The 17,258-nt window shown below is 45.8% G+C and overlaps 1 protein-coding gene and 1 non-coding gene across 2 annotated transcripts in view; one reads left to right on the forward strand and one right to left on the reverse strand.

The window, feature by feature from the left end:
• Nucleotides 1–7,242: 7,242 nt before the first annotated feature.
• SGK2 (serum/glucocorticoid regulated kinase 2) overlaps nucleotides 7,243–17,258 on the reverse strand; it is a 104,863-nt gene continuing 94,847 nt past the window's right edge. The window contains exons 11-12 of the mRNA XM_063960302.1: nucleotides 7,963–8,052; nucleotides 7,243–7,687 (exon numbers count right to left, since the gene is read on the reverse strand). Of these exons, the coding sequence (XP_063816372.1) occupies nucleotides 7,526–7,687; nucleotides 7,963–8,052 (252 nt within the window). The 3' untranslated portion in view covers nucleotides 7,243–7,525. The remainder of the gene's footprint in view (nucleotides 7,688–7,962; nucleotides 8,053–17,258) is intronic.
• LOC134899672 (U2 spliceosomal RNA) lies at nucleotides 14,003–14,193 on the forward strand. The gene has a single exon (XR_010173321.1). It is a non-coding gene; the product is annotated as a U2 spliceosomal RNA (small nuclear RNA).

Raw genomic sequence — 17,258 nt, forward strand, 5'->3', positions numbered from 1 at the left:
GGAGTTATTGCCTTATGATTTATTCTGTTTTATTTATTCAATTCATCACTAAGCATCAACAGTAATTTAGTTCCCCGCTGGGTCTCTTACTACTAATGATACATAGAAACAGGGACAGCCCAAACATAATGCCGGGTACACAACATAGGAGGGAGACCGGCACCCTGGACCTCTATGCCACCAGCCTACCCGGAAGCCCATGCTGCATCCCCAGCCCTGGCGGTTCCTGCAGTGTTTCCTTCTCAGCCACGGTTCCCTCTAGATGCTGGGCTGGCCGGCCGCGTGGATCATGCTGGGCTGTACTAGCCACAATGCTAGGTTTGTGCAGCATATATACCAGGGCACCGGAGGACTGGGTTATGGCAGTGCCAGATTAAGGTCCACATGGGCCTGGAGCTGAAATGTATGAAGGGTCTATTGTGTGCCTTGGCAGGAGGTATGACAAGCGCTGCGATGAGGGTAGTATAAATAGGGGGTGTTGCTTTTGCCATGGGTGTGGCTGTCTCCATGGAGTGCCTACCTTCAACCATTTAATAGAGGAGCAGGACAACAGACCTATACACACATACATACAGAGGTCGTGGAAGTCGGAATTTTGAAGTAGGGGTATGGCAAATGAAATGGGATTACTGTTGCACGCGCCTAAAAAGGGGGCATGGCCACTGAAAAGGGGTGTGTCCTTCAAAGTACATTCATTAATGTGCCCCCATCCTTCCTAGTCTGTATATGCGTCAGTGTGCCCCCTCCTAGTCTGTATATGCGTCAGTGTGCCCCCTCCTAGTCTGTATATGCGTCAGTGTGCCCCCTCCCCTCCTTGTCTGCATAGGCATCAGTGTGCCCCCTCCTAGTCTGTGTAGGGGTCAGTGTGCCCCCCTCCCATCCTTGTCTGTATGTGTATTAGTGTCCCCACCCTCCACTCCAAGTCTGTATAGGCGCCAGTGTGCCCCCCTCCCCTCCTAGTCTGTATAGGCATCAGTGTGCCCCCCTCCTAGTCTGTATATGCGTCAGTGTGCCCCCCTCCTAGTCTGTATATGTGTCAGTGTGCCCCCCTCCTAGTCTGTATATGTGTCAGTGTGCCCCCCTCCTAGACTGTATATGCGTCAGTGTGCCCCCCTCCTAGACTGTATATGCGTCAGTGTGCCCCCTCCTAGTCTGTATAAGCGGAGACAAGAGGACCACTGGGGGAATAACGGGGGGAGACAAGAGAAACACAGGTGGAATAACTGGGGGAGACAAGAGGAACACAGGGGGAATAATGGGGGGAGATAAGATGAACACGGGGAATAACGGGGGGAGACAAAAGGAACACGGGAAATAATAGGGGGAGACAAGAGGAACACAGGGTGAATAATGGGGGAGACAAGAGAAACAGAGGGGGAATAACCGGGGGAGACCAGAGGAACACAGGGGGAATAACTGGGGGAGACAAGAGGAACACAGGGGGAATAACCGGGGGAGACAAGAGGAATACAGGGGGAATAACGGGGGGAGACAAGAGGAATACAGGGGGAATAACGGGGGGAGACAAGATGAACACAGGGGAAATAACCGGGGGAGACAAGAGGAACACAGGGGGAATAACGGGGGGAGACAAGAGGAACACAGGGGAAATAACGAATAACGGGGGGAGACAAGAGGAACACGGGAAATAATAGGGGGAGACAAGAGGAACACAGGGTGAATAATGGGGGGAGACAAGAGAAACAGAGGGGGAATAACGGGGGGGGGGGGGGGAGACAAGAGGAACACAGGGGGAATAACCGGGGGAGACAAGAGGAACACAGGGGGAATAACCGGGGGAGACAAGAGGAACACAAGGGGAATAACGACGGAGACAAGAGGAACACAGGGGGAATAACGGAGAGATGAGGGCAGCACAGGGGGGATAACGACGGAGACAAGAGGAACACAGTGGGAATAACGGGGGAAGACAAGAGGAATACAGGAGGAATAATGGGGAGATGAGAGCAGCACAGATGGATTAACGGGGAGATTGGAGGAAAGAGAATGAAAACAGGATAAAATAGATATACAAAATAACATGAGTGCCAGAGAATAACAGTTGTGTAATATGTAACAGACATATAATATTGTTATTACCTAATTAGGCAGGGTGTAAAAGCGAGGAGCTCCAGTAAGTGGCGGAGCACTGGTGCTGCTCTTGTAACCAGTCCTTTCCAGGCAGTACATCAATATAGGACAGGCCCAGAAAAAAATCCTTCCCGCAGCCCCATCTCTGACCAGCCCACCAGGAAATCATGTAAATCTTCTCCTTTAAAAAAAACACACCAAAAACGGCCAGCATGGTGTGTGGTGCCAGAGGCGGGCGGCGGGGTTGGCGGCCAGCACAGTATGGGGTGCGGAAGGCGGCGGCCGGAGGGAAGGGGTGGCGGCCAGCATGGTGTGTGGTGCGAGAGGTGGCTGGGGGGAGGGGTGGTGGCCAGCACCGTGTGCGGGGTGCGGGAGGCGGCTGTGGGGGGAAGGGGTGGCAGCCATTGTGGTGTGCGGTGCAGGCGGCGGCGGGGAGTACGACCACTGTAGTGTGCGGTGCGGGCAACTGGTGTGAATGCAGAGGTGGTGCAGACATTACGTTGCGGTGCCCCTCCTCCCCCTCCTACCGGGCCATCCTCATCAGTGGCACCAAAGTCTAGGGGGGAGGAGCTGGAGTAGAGGGGAAAGCAGCGCCTCCTCCCCACTTGCCAGGCAGATCAATAATCTGTGGGGAGGAGACGCTTGAGAGGAGAGTGGCCACTCCACCTGCTCCGGCCGTGATTTACAGACTGGGGGCCGAGGCACTGTCTAACAGCAACGTACAATGAGTCAGAGTGACTCATTGTAATGCTGGCGATTATGGCCCTCTCAACTATGGCAGGCTGTGGGCCTATTTTCAATGGGGGACTTGGAGCTGCAGCTCCATCCACCCCATTGTTAATCCGGCCCTGGGTTATGGAGGGATATGTGAGAGTCCTAAATGGGAAGGCGTCAGGATAGGAGGAGGCTGCTGCGGCAAGTTACAGGAGGGGGTATCCGGAGCATACAGACAGGATAGACTGCCACGCTGATCTAAAGTGGACCCGTCTCCAGGAGAAAGTAAACTTATGAATGTCACTGCAGCCACCTAACAGCTGTCACCCATTGCCTCTCTAGTCATCCACTATCTCTCCCAGTCACCCTTTCCCTGTCACTCACTATCTCCCTGTCACCCACTATTTCCCTGTCACTCCTGCCTCTGTAGTCACTTGCTATCACCCAGTCACCCACTATCCCCCTGCCTGCCCATTCACCTATTATCACCATGTCACCCACTATCTCCCTGCCACCCCTGCCTCCCCAGTCACCTACTATCTCCCTGCCTCCCCAGTCACCTACTATCTCCCTGTCACCCCTGCTTCCCCAGTCACCAACTATCTCCCTGTCACCCACTATCTCCCTGTCACCCCTGCCTCCCCAGTCACCAACTATATCCCTGCCTCCCCAGTCACCTACTATCTCCCTGTCACCCCTGCCTCCCCACTCACCTACTATCTCCCTGTCAGCCACTATCTCCCTGTCACCCCTGCCTCCCCATCACCTATCTCCCTGCCTCCCCAGTCACCTACTATCTCCCTGTCACCCACTATCTCCCTGTCACCCCTGCCTCCCCAGTCACCTACTATCTCCCTGTCACCCCTGCTTCCCCAGTCACCAACTATCTCCCTGTCACCCACTATCTCCCTGTCACCCCTGCTTCCCCAGTCACCTACTATCTCCCTGTCACCCCTGCTTCCCCAGTCACCAACTATCTCCCTGTCACCCACTATCTCCCTGTCACCCCTGCCTCCCCAGTCACCAACTATCTCCCTGCCTCCCCAGTCACCTACTATCTCCCTGTCACCCCTGCCTCCCCACTCACCTAATATCTCCCTGTCAGCCACTATCTCCCTGTCACCCCTGCCTCCCCGTCACCTATCTCCCTGCCTCCCCAGTCACCTACTATCTCCCTGTCACCCCTGCTTTCCCAGTCACCAAATATCTCCCTGTCACCCACTATCTCCCTGTCACCCCTGCCTCCCCAGTCACCTACTATCTCCCTGCCTCCCCAGTCACCTACAATCTCCCTGTCACCCCTGCCACCCACTCACCTACTATCTCCCTGTCACCCACTATCTTCATGTCACCCCTGTCTCCTCAGTCACCTACTGTCTCCCTGTCACCCACTATCTCCCTGTCACCTTCTATACCCCTGTCACACACTATCTCCCTGTACCCTTTGGGATACTGTTATATGACCATGACCCTTCATTACTGTCCCTTTATACAGTTTATCCCATCAAGGGGCACCAAAATCTATATTCACTTACCCAAAAAATTAAGCTCGGGCTGGCCTTGCTTAGAAAACACAACACAGCACTATATGTAACCGCTCAAGACTGTCAATGGTAAGTCATATATTGCAAAAATGTCCCAGGTTTTGGGTATTTTTTTTATATAACCCACACATACAAGCTGATAAAAAATAATATAACTGGTCTTCAAATGAAATAATCCTACTCCGCATGTTTGTGAACATATCTTGTTTACTAAAAGTACAATGTACAAGTGTCAGGTGCTGCAGCTCATAATTAATTTCCATATTCTAAAATACATTGCTGAATGACTCTAATTGTATTATTCTAGTTGTCAACAAATATATTTTTTCATGAAAAGTACTTATCAATGAATGACCGTAGTAACACATAATATGAGAGATGACATATGCACATAAAGTGTAGCCTTGTCAGGAGAAGTTGTAAAATGGTAGGAGTGAGACAGATGAGTTGGCAGTGATACATGAATTAGAGGTGGCAGTGACAGATGATGGATAGGGACATAAGACTGAAAGACGGAGCAAAAGACAGAAGAAGATACTATTTATGTGAGACACAGGCAGATCTCTTCCACATACACATGAAAAATATGGATTTAGCCTTAATACATATTTTATACATATATTTAACTGAAGTACAGTATGTCTCAGTGAATTTACAAACATATTCAAATCTACCGGTATATGTAATTTTTTTGTTTTCAATCTGGAATAGTAAGTGTCCAAGGTGGGTATTTATCAAAGCTTGGAGAGAAATAAAATTGTGAGAGATAAAGTACCAACCAATCACCTACTGTAAAATGTAAGGACTTTGCTGCTGCCCTCTCTCATTTCCTCCAGAATCCTGGCAACACACAGCTCACCAGCAGTAGGTGATATCACCAGAAAAGCTACTCACATAAGGTTAGTGACTGGACAAAGATAACGTCAGCTTAGTGCAATGCAGCAGACTTGGAGTGTGATTAACGAGAGTCAAAGGAAAATATAAATTATTGACAGTTACACATACCCTTCATTATCCAACTTAAAATACTGGCAGGTATTTAACTAAAAACAATACACTCCTTTAGGGGCAAGGGCCATCTATCTATCTATCTATCTATCTATCTATCTATCTATCTATCTATCTATCTATCTATCTGTCTGTCTGTCTGTCTGTCTATCTATCTATCTGTCTATCTATCTATCTATCTATCTATCTATCTATCTATCTATCTATCTATCTATCTATCTATCTAATAAAAGGTGAAAATATGTACGTATAGGTTCCTACATGGCTTGATGGATCTGAACCAAACGTGGCACACATAACCATCATTATCCAACTTAAAATACTGGCAGGGTTTCAACTAAAAAAATACATCCCTTTCGGGGGCCAGGGCCATATATCTGTATCTTATATATAAAATTCATTGCTGTGTTTGTCCGTTTATGCATTCGGAGACCCTTGCACCAATTGGGATGAAACCAATGCAAGGTGGTCCACTTGGATCCTGGCCAGGTTTTAGGGAGACTAGGGTTCCGGAAGGACCTCCTGCTGGTGCATGCTGGACAGAACTTTGACACAGGGAGCCTGTTCTGCTTCCACTGGATGGATTTGAAAACTTTAATGAACTGTAATAACTGACAGAAATAATGATAAATCAATTAACTAAAATATCTGACAGAAATGAAAGTGGGAAGACAAAATGTGTTGTGTACACAAAAGTCTTGGAATAGCAACATTGATAGCAGAAGGAAAATTTGAAACCCATCTCGCAATGGAAAAGTGATTATAAAAGTGAACAGAAAGAAAAGCTGGGGATCAGAGCTACTGGCGACATCCCAGAAACAAAACTGACACCGGGCAGCCACCTCATGGATGTGCTGGAAGAGCTACTTAGCTACTAATTATTTTTAATATATTGACAAGTTATATCCAACTCATAAATGGAAACCCGGGCGACGCCGGGTACTTCAGATAGTCTTTCATAAATTTATCTCTCTCCAAACTTTAATAAATACCCCCACAAATCATACCTCTAGAAGGGAACCTCTAACAAATGCGGCATTGTTATTACATTGCATTGACAGTTGTGCATATAACTTAATATGAGAAAGTTTACTCCTCATAAGGGACATAGGTGTGATACAAGTGCATATACAAAATGCCTGTTTTATGAAAGAGCACCATATCTTTCTAAGTGAGAAGATTATTTAAATTCTCATATATGGGAGTATTATAATTTTGGGATATGTCCCCCTTTTTATGCAGAGTTATTTGTTGATCTTTTACATCTCTTTATAAATGTTTTTGTCTTGTTTTGAAGTATGGGCTGTCCATCAATTTATTGACTTGCATCTACTATTATTTTATTAGAGGATCTTCATATTAATTGTAGTGTGTAATGTCCTGCTGTGTCATAACATCGAATGTCCTCATTGGTAATAATGGCATTATAGTTGATAATTCTAAAAAGAAAAAGGATTGTGATAGATAGACTGTAAGAGGGAAAAATGTTGAATGACAGAAAATGCAGATAGATCAGATTAGGGAGAGGTAAAGAAAAGATCATATGTTCTTCATGTCTAGGCGATTGCTATATATAAAAAAAAAGTTTAGTGATAATTATTTTATAAATGTAGACAGAAATACCATGCAGGCAATATGGAGGCTAGAAGGTTAGTGCAAGGTCACAACTATTGAAGACAGTAAGGGGCAGATGTATTAACCTGGAGAAGGCATAAGGAAGTGATAAACCAGCGATATGTGCAAGGTGATAAAGACACCAGCCAATCAGCTCCAATATGTAAATTAACAGTTAGGATCTGATTGGCTGGTGCCTTTATTACCTTGCACATATCACTGGTTTATCACTTCCTTGTGCCTTTTTCAGGTTAATACATCTGCCCCTGAGTCTCTAATTATGATAACTAACATACAGTTCTGTAACATTTCCTCTCTGAGAGCAGTTACACAAATATACAGTATTACGTTCAAAATCACAGTCTCATGGTCCATGCTCATGTTTCACATACGCCTCTCTTTCCTCATCTCTCTTTGGTCCATTAATGGTTCCAGTGGAGGCTAGTAGAAGTGACATAGAAGAGTCTCCATTTATTAAGCATGAGGGAGGGAGAGAAGGCTGGTTACTCCCATACTGTCCTATTTATATAAAACTATTGTTCCATAATGTGAGCTTAGTTCAAAATATCATCATCACTTTGTGCATAGGAAAAGCCATAGAAAGCATTTGAACAGCTGGAACTGCCAATATTCGGGTCAGGAGTACGACTCACAGAATTCGGCACATCCTCCTGCGTGAACTCTGGATCAAAATGCCGCAGATCACCTGGACCAGCCTGAAGTTAAAAAATAAAGATGGTTTAAGTTATCAGAGTATTCATCCAAGAACACCAAAGGTAAAATTTACTAAGCAGCCGTTATTGTAAGTCACCACTTTTGAGCATGTTTAAGCATGAAAATGAAAGCTACTGATACTACAGACAAAATGCGCCGGGCTTTGCTTGTAATATCATTACTGTTTAATTTTTTGCACTTAAACACATCGAGACGCAGCCATTTGCAAAAGCTGCCTCTTAATAAACTGACTACTGTTTATTCTACATTCACTTACCACATTGGGGTTATAAGGTGGGGAAATCCTTTTGTGATACAGGTCATCCCAGTTAATTGGGCTGAAGAAGACATGATTTTTGATTTCCAGCTGCAGAGCAAACAAATAACACTGCTTTAGCACACAGAAAGATTATATGGAACATCTGATGTATTGCCTCTCTTCACAACAGCAATATGTAATATTCTATCAAAATGCTGATAGTGGGTGCACACAGCAGGCTAGAAATAATTATGACCTGTTCCAATATTTGCTGCCTGTCAGAGAATGAGTTGCTGTTAGAATTACATAATAGGCAATAATCATACATATCAGACTTGTTTATACAGCTGTGTTTGGAAGCAGTCATTGTGATTAAGAGGATATAAGAAATGTCATCCACAGACTCCAATCATGTAAAAATGAGACCATACATCCATCCATTTACAGTATCACCTGTTTTATGTTTGCCTTGTGCACTAACTAGCTGTAGTTTCAGCTCTTTATGGAGGGGCATCATACACGGTGGAGTCACATTATTATGACCACCAGCTAATAGCCAGAGTAACCGCTGTGTGCAGCACGGACAGCAGCTAGACAGGCTGAACTGTCATGTTAGACACACGTCTGGTAGCCCCAGGTTAACTTGACGGTGAGCTGCTCCACTGTAGTGTGTCGGTTGCCTCTCACACACCTTCATAGCCGATGCTTACTTCTCACATCAATGGCATGTGGTGCTCCTCAGTTGTAACGGTTATTTGCAATGGTGCCATTTGTCCAGTAACGATACACCTTCACCACAGCAGCACAGGAACAGTTCACAAACTGTTTGTGCACGGGTGCCGCCGGTGGAGGAGGGGTGGTAGCGGGGGTGCCGCAGATGGGGTATGTAGTTTCTGTGGGTGGGGGAGGGGTGGCTGCAGGGGGCCGTGCATGGGGGAGGGGGCCCGGTGGTGCCGTGGGTGGGTGAGGGGCGGTTGCAGAGGGGTGGTGCAGATGGGGGGGGGGTGTCTAGAGGTGCTGCGGGTGGGGGTGGGGCAGGAGCGGGAGGGCCGCGGATGGGGGAGGGTGTCTGTAGATGCTACGGTGGGGGGGGGGGGGTTGGGGGAGGGGGCCGGAGGTGCTGTGGTTGTGGGAGTTGCGGATCCGGATGCGCTGTGAGTAGGGGAGGGGCGTCTGTAGGGGTGCTGCGGATAGGGGAGGGCATCCGTGGACACTGCGGGTGGGGGAGGTGCGGGGGTGCCGCCGGTGGGGGAGGGGCGGGTGCGGTGGTGCCGCTGGTGGGGGAGGGGTGGGTGCGGGGTGCCACAGGTGGGGGAGCGGCAGGTGCGCGGGGCAGTACAGAAATAGAAGCAGCAGCGTTTGTTCAGGCAGTGAGCACGACCTCTGCGTCTTAGGTGCGTCTGCTTCTCATCAACTATATTTAAAGTGCTCACCACTCACCAGAAAGTTAAGGGATCATGCCCTGCATCCAGCCACCCAGATCTGTGACTCTATGACTCTGACTCCGCCCAGCGTTGTGACTCCGCACAGCGTTAGGAAATGAGTCACAGAGTCACAGATCTGGGCAAATATATAGGAGATATACTGTATTACACACATATCTAAATATCTATATATGAGGGTGGTCAATAAGGCAACAAGACCACTCACATGTGTAATCTTCTCTGTTTCATTCTAATTTCTCACCAGGCCACACCAGGTAGACCACTTCTTCCCCTTACAACCATTAGACTGCACCTCATACCAGTCATACTGTCCCAACATCAGTTGTAAGATGGCAGGGCTGGCGGAAACATTATCAAACATTGAGGTGCGTAGTGTAATCAGATTTCTGCATATGCACCAAAATAACAACCATACATGTTAAATAGTCTCTTCTGTCAACCCAAAAGTCAAGACTGCTGGAAGGTATATCTGACTCCCTGAGGTGAATGGGAGCCATACTCACCTGCGATTGGTGTGCACAGTTGTGCAGGGGTACATCCTTAGGGAAGGGGAGTAAGGGTGGGGATGACCTTGTGTTTCAGAAGCGTAAGTCATGCACGTGGTGAATTATGTACACCCCCAGTGTGGTGTAGACATCCACCCTTTTGTCATCACACCACTGTTTCATGGTGTCTTGTTTTGGTCAGTTTAGGGTTGCTATATTTAAAACAAGAAAAAAAAATCCAGGAGACACTACAGTGTGTGACCAATTCAGGCGGTGTGGCCAAATCTGGACATGGCCATGCCCCCTAAAAACGATTTAAAAATACTATTTTCCCTGTGTCCATCCCCCTCTTCCCCATATCTGTTGTATTTTATCTTTCCTTAATGTTTCACATCATCCCTGATACTCTTACTTGCTCCTTCCCTTACTTACCCTCTGCACCTCTCCTAGCCTTTAACCCTGTACTTTTCATTCCCTCCTTCCATCTCATATTCCCTCCTTCCCTCAATCAGCCCTACACCTCTTCTTCCCTCAATCAGCCCTACACCTCTCCTACCCTCCCTTTACCCTTTGTACCTCTCACTCCCCTCCTATCAGCCATACACCTCTACTTCCATCTCTCACTCCTGCACCTCTACTTCCATCTCTCACCCCTGCACCTCTCACTCTCTCCGTCGCTCTATCAGCATACAGGTGAAACTCAGAAAATTAGAATAGCGTTCAAAAGTTCATTTATTTCAGTACTTTAACTTCAAAGGTAAAACTAATATATTATATAGACTCATTACATGCAAAGTGAGATATTTCAAGCCTTTATTTGTTATAATTTTGATGATTGTGCTTTACAGCTTAAAATAACCTAAAATCCAAAATCTCTGAAAATTTGAATGTTACATAAAATCAATTAAAAAAAAGGATTTTAAATACAGAAATGTTGGCCCTCTGAAAAGTATAATCATGCACATGCACTCAGTACTTGGTTTAGGCCCCTTTTGCATGAATTACTTCCTCAATGTGGCGTGGCATGGATTCTATCAATCTGTGCACTGCTGAGGTGTTATGTAAGACCAGGATGCTTCAATAGCGGCCTTCAGCTCTTCTGCATTGTTCAGTCTCATGTCTCTCATCTTTCTCTTGGCAATGCCCCATAGATTCTCTATGGGGTTCAGGTCAGATGAGTTTTCTGGCCAATCCAGCACAGTAATCCCACGGTCATTGAACCAGGTTTTGGTATTTTTGGCAATGTGGGCAGGTGCCAAGTCCTGCTGGAAAATGAAGTCAGCATCTCCGTAAAGCTTGTCTGCTGAAGGAAGCATCAAGTGCTCTAAAATTTCCTGAAAGACGGCTGCGTTGACAATGGACTTAATAAAGCACAGTAGACCAACACCAGCAGATGACATGGCTCCCCAAATCAACACAGACTGTGGAAACGTCACACTGGACTTCAAGCGTCTAGGATTGTATGCCTCTCCATTTTTTTCTTCATACTCTGGGACCTTGGTTTCCAAATGAGATGCAAATTTTGCTCTCATCAGAAAAGAGGATTTTGGACCACTGAGCAACAGACCAGTTCTTTTTTTCTTTAGCCCAGGTAAGACGCTTCTGACGTTGTTTGTTGTTCAGGAGCAGCTTGACAAGAGGAATACGACATTTGAAGCCCATGTCCAGGATCCGTCTGTGTGTGGTGGCTCTTGATGCACTAACTTCAGCCTCAGTCGACTCCTTGTGAAGCTCCCCCACACTTTTGAATGGCCTTTTCCTGACAATCCTCTTCAGGCTCTTTATGGGGCATTGCCAAGAGAAAGATGAGAGACATGAGACTGAACAATGCAGAAGAGCTGAAGGCCGCTATTGAAGCACCCTGGTCTTCCATAACACCTCAGCAGTGGCACAGGCTGATAGAATCCATGCCACGCCGCACTGAGGCAGTAATTCATGCAAAAGGGGCCCAAACCAAGTATTGAGTACTTATGCATGATTATACTTTTCAGAGGGCCGGCATTTCTGTATTTAAAATCCTTTTTTTTATTGATTTTATGCAATATTCTAATTTTCTGAGATTTTGGATTTGGGGTTATCTTAAACTGTAAACCACAATCATCAAAATGATAATAAATAAAGGCTTGAAATATCTCACTTTGCATGTAATGAGTCTATATAATATATTAGTTTCACCTTTTAAGTTGCATAACTGAAATAAATGAACTTTTGCACGATATTCTAATTTTCTGAGTTTCACCTGTACATCTCTCCTTCCTGCCCTTTCTTTCTCTTTCATCCATCTGGGGGACGTTGCGCACTTACTAATGGGTTAGAGTGTGTGGGATTGGGAGTTTGGCACAGAACCTTTAAAAAACTAACTCCTCCCCCCTCTAACCCCTCCCATCTCCTTCCTGCTCAGCAGATTACCTCAGTTTTAGTTTTGTGCCTGAGGAGTACAGGCACAGATTCCTTCAGTGTAGATTTTAGTTAGGTTTCTGTTGTTTATTTTGATTTTACTTATGTGTGCTTAGTCCCTGTTTACAGGAGACACGTATACTAGGAGTGGGGTTAGTTAGTTATGTGTCTCCCACTCCCCAGAGCCTCTAAGAAGCCACCATACTCTTAGTCACTGGGGCTTACTTGATGCAGGATGGATTTCCTAGGAGGCACTGTACTGGTAAGACAGCCACAACCTGCCTGGGCAGCGTTGGGCTGTTATTGCATATATGGTATTTATAATAATTGTATTTATTATTGTGCAGCGCTGGTGTATGCGGACCCCCCTCCCTGCTCAGAGCGGACGGAGCGGTTCAGTCCCGCTTCCGCCGCTCATTTCATGGAAGCCGCGTCTTGTCAGACAGCAGCGGTAGTCATTTCAATGATTTTACGGAGCTCAGTTGCGGGGGTGGGGAGGCTGTACCGCGGCGGGACGCAGGAGGATGTTGTGTTCGCGCCCCGTTCTCCCGCCCAACAGCGTCTTACCGCCGCCGTCCTCACTCTGTGGGGGCAGGACTCAGCTATAGGCGCCATCTTCTATCTCTGCAAGAGACCATCCGTCAGGTACAGCGGGGGATACTGCGCTGCACATAACACAGCGTCTCACCCTGTTAGTACAGGCGGAGAGCAGCAAAAACAGCAAGTATAACACAGCCCTTTCATATGCTCTGGAGCTCGTTTATTCTAAGGGATTCTTTAGTGCTCTTTAGTGATCCTTTAGTACATATATTTCGGTAATCTCACTGTAATAGAGTTATTTTTACCTCACCCTGTTTATTACACAGGCGGGGATTTTTTCTTAACTAGTGTTGTGCTATTCTAAATTGACAACAGTTGTTTACATCATGTTATAAAAGGAGCATTATAGCTCAGTCTGTAGAGCTGGACCACAGCACAGAGTTATGAGACATTATTGTGTGCTATGATTGTGGCATTGTATATTCCATGGTTGTAAACAGCAAATCTCCTAAAGGAACGACAAGTTCAGTAGTTTACTACACAGGAGCTCCAATAGCTTTGTGGGCTAATGCTGTGTATTAGTAAGATAGACTAAACACAGGTTTGATTCCCATATACATTAAATTGCACAATGTGGCTCCAGACTTCCTAAAGGTAGCACGGACACAGGTACCCCATGCTCCAGGACACCAGTTGCAGAGCAGCCGGGAGGTTCCAGGGATCAGTTTATGCCTCTGTGGGCCAGACACATCTCAATCCAGAATAATACAGATGGAGTAGTGGTTAGCATTGCTGCCTCACAGCACTGAAGCCATGAGCTTGTTTACATAGAAGTATATGAATATACCAAGCAGGTTTAAATTGCTCTACAGTCTTGGCCTCTGCCGCCTCTCATGGGAGGCTGTTCCACTTGTTCACTACCCCTTCTGTGAGGAAATATTTTCCTTAAATTTCCCCTGAACCTGCCTCCCTCCAGTTCAGTGTATGCCCCTAACTGTGTGAAGTTATATATGTATATATATATATATATATATATATATATATATATATATTCCCTGCACTTGCAGGGATGGGGGTTCCAGGACCGGTCCACAAATACCAGTATTCTTTGAGTATATTTTTCCTTACACTATGTCAATGTAATGGGTCTGGTACTCTGTTTACTACTTAGCCGCTAGTCTTGGTAAAAAGATCACTACTTGACCTTTTGGCTAGGATCAAGTGTAGTATCTGTTCTTATCAGTTTAATATCTGATACGTTCCCTATGTGGGGGCCATGTATTAAATATATGTTTAGAACAGGAAAATGGAAGAAGAGATTGCTCCGTCCACTCCACGCATTGACTCGGTATTGCAGTACCTCCGGGACCGGTGCACCTTTCAAAACAAGGACAGACTATTTCTATTTCTTGTACACTATGTACTTATGATTTGCCAAATGGCTGGACAAAGCTCCTTAATCAGTTCATACTGTGCAGCGAGTCTGGTCTTTGACAGACAATATAGCTCCTTTACTTCAGAGGCGTTTTTGAGGCTTCATCTACAGAAAATGGTGAGATAAATCCTGTCAGTGAGGATCCTTCAGGATAGAAATAAGAAATAATCTACTGAATTTCTTGGTTTCCACCTCTTCCTTCACGTGAGAGAATGTTGATGGAAGTCTGACTACACACCTGATGAAATAGTTTATATTTTCAGGGAAATGTGTCTGTCTCTAATACATACTGTTTTCGGTTCAATTTCGGTGTTCTCAGTATTAGAGACAGTATTTCTTTATCCTTTCGCTGATGAAGACACTGATCTAATGAAGGTTCCACTAATAATTAGTGGACGCATCCATCATGGGAGAGCCTAAGGCAACTGTCTTTACTAAAGTACAGTATGTGACCTTAACAGTCACCACAGATTGACAACGGTGAGGCCGTTATTATATTAGTATTCATTCTGACAGGAATATTCCTACGCCCTCTCCGGGCTTATGCATGAATCTTTAAACCGGTTGCATTATGCAAGTTATCCATTCTTGGGGCAGCTGATCCTTTTCAAATTATCCATTGACGGTTTTGGTCTCTCAAGCTCTATTCCCTATCTATTTATTATTGCATCTTTTCCCTGGCTATGACACCCTTCTATTCATTTTGGTTGCGAATCGTAAAATTCTTCTTCCAAATTAAAGCGTACTTTGCAGGCGGGAGCAAATAACTCTATCAGTAAGGTGTATGCCTGCGGTATAACAGGTCGTGGGTTCTCATCCTGAGGATAATAGCTGAGAAATGGGTATTTTAACCTATGTCAGAAAAATGGGTATTCTTTTGGGAGGCATTTGTATGCCTAGAACACGGACTTCCAATGTGCCCTCTGCAGGGGCCACGGAGTCGGACAGTCTGGTTCCCAGTGGGGAGGACACCAGCTTTCTCATAGTCCACTGATCCGTTGGATGTACTGAATTTGTATCACGAACATATATTCTGAATCTTGGGGAACACGTACCAAGCAAGAATCTTTAGTGCCCATCTTAGACGGGCTCTAATCATTGCAGTCTGTTCGCTATCTAACAGGAGTATTCAGTCCAATCCTTTTTCCGTCATCTGGGCATCGCTACCATTTTGGGTCAAAAGCAGCTGTCTCATGCACTTTTTTTCTACAACGGACCTTAGTTCTGGATTTCTACCTTCGCAGAAGATGTTATTCATGGGTATTCTTTTCGATACCTGGTATCTCGAATGTTGGCGGAATGCAGGATTTACTGACCAGAATAGACTCAGGGGTCAGACATACACTTCCTCTGCAGGACAGTGGTGATTTTATAGGTGGCTCCATTCCCCCGGTCTCCTGCCTGGTTTCTTCAATCTCAGATTAAATGTTATTAATCTCAGGCAGGATTGAGTTTACGTAAACAGCAGTTTAGTTTCTCTATTAAAATACCAAGATATTTTCATTGGTCGATCTTTTCGTTGGGCTACACAATCCAGATCTAACTTATAGGACTTCATTCTGTCTCGACATGGAGGGTCATAACCACAGTCAAAAGTTTCAGACATTACGGTTTTTTGGTTTCAACTCTGGCGTTTTCTATGAAACTGATGTCCGAAGTGGAAATATCACTTCCAATCTACGGGCGTTCTACAACGCCTTGACTCCAGCTCAATGTCTTCTACAGGGTCTTTCCACTGTGACCTATATCAATTGTTCTGTGACACTTGTAGCTGGAGAGACATCGGAACAGTATCTAACATATGCAGAGGGCGGAATTTTGGATCCCGGCAGTGTCTGTCATCTCCAGTTCCAGAATGGGCAACTGGGAAGCAGATTTCCTGAATCTTCAGGCTGTTCTTCCTTAAAGTATGTGAAATCAACAGGGATTTCTGGCTTTGGTGTGTCTATAACTAGCTGACATAGACCTCAGGGCTTCATTGGTACTGTGTTCGTTTCGGGAATCCTCTAGTGGCAATCGTAGACGCTGTGTCAGCTCCTTGTCACTTTCATCTAGCATATTTATTCTGCCTCTGGCAACATCTAGTGAGTACCTCAACGCATTTGACCAGTGGCTCTTTCGGTTTTCCTAATCCGCTTCGGATTTGCCTGTTGACTCTGTTCTGCAATGTTATAGCCCAGAGTGACCAGGGCACCTTACAGGGTAACTTTTCGGCCAGCTCTCCACTCCCAACCTTTACGTCATCACCGGGATTTTGTCTATTCTGCCGCTGACGGTGTGATTGTGGAAAACAATGTCATCAAGCCCTACTACGTTTCTGGCTCTCTAACCAATCACAGTGCTAGAACACTTGTCATCATTTGTGTGTATTTAACGGTCACTCAGCTGGAGTTCTTAGTCCTTTCCGCCTCTTATCTTTTCTACAACACAGTTGTCAGAACTACTTTGTCTTCTTATCTTAGCAGACTGGGTTCTGCTCTAGAATTTACTTTCCAGAATGGCTCCTGTTTCTCCTTTCCGGCCTCTGGACTCTGGTTGAGTTGCGGTTTCTTTTCTCTTACAGTGTTTTTGTTTATGCAGTTAGGGTGGTTTTACTTACAAACCACAAGTTGTATCGGTTTTTCCTCTCCTTCAGCACATTGGGCTTCTTGTGTCGTCCCAGGCTTGTCCGACGCGGGTCGGTAATTGGCCTTATTGGTTGTTGTTCAAACCTTAACTCTTACCTGGTTGGGTTTGTTTGCTGCACCCAAGCGTGGCTGGCTGGCTAATAAGAACAGGGTGATGTGCTGGGTTAATTCTGCTATTCAGCAGGCTTAGATTTCTTAGGCGTTGCCTGTTCCTGATTCTTTAGGGGCTCATTCGACTCGACCTGTTGGAGCCTCTTGGGCTGTTCACAGTGGTGTATTCGTCGAGCAACTGCGTAGAGCGACGACCTAGTCGTCCGTACATACCTTCCGTTTTTCATACTTTTGGTTTGGAGACTGCCTCTGTTAGGCATCAAAGTTTGCAGAC

The sequence above is a fragment of the Pseudophryne corroboree genome, chromosome 3, assembly GCF_028390025.1.
Source record: "Pseudophryne corroboree isolate aPseCor3 chromosome 3, aPseCor3.hap2, whole genome shotgun sequence".
Taxonomy (NCBI): Eukaryota; Metazoa; Chordata; class Amphibia; order Anura; family Myobatrachidae; genus Pseudophryne; species Pseudophryne corroboree.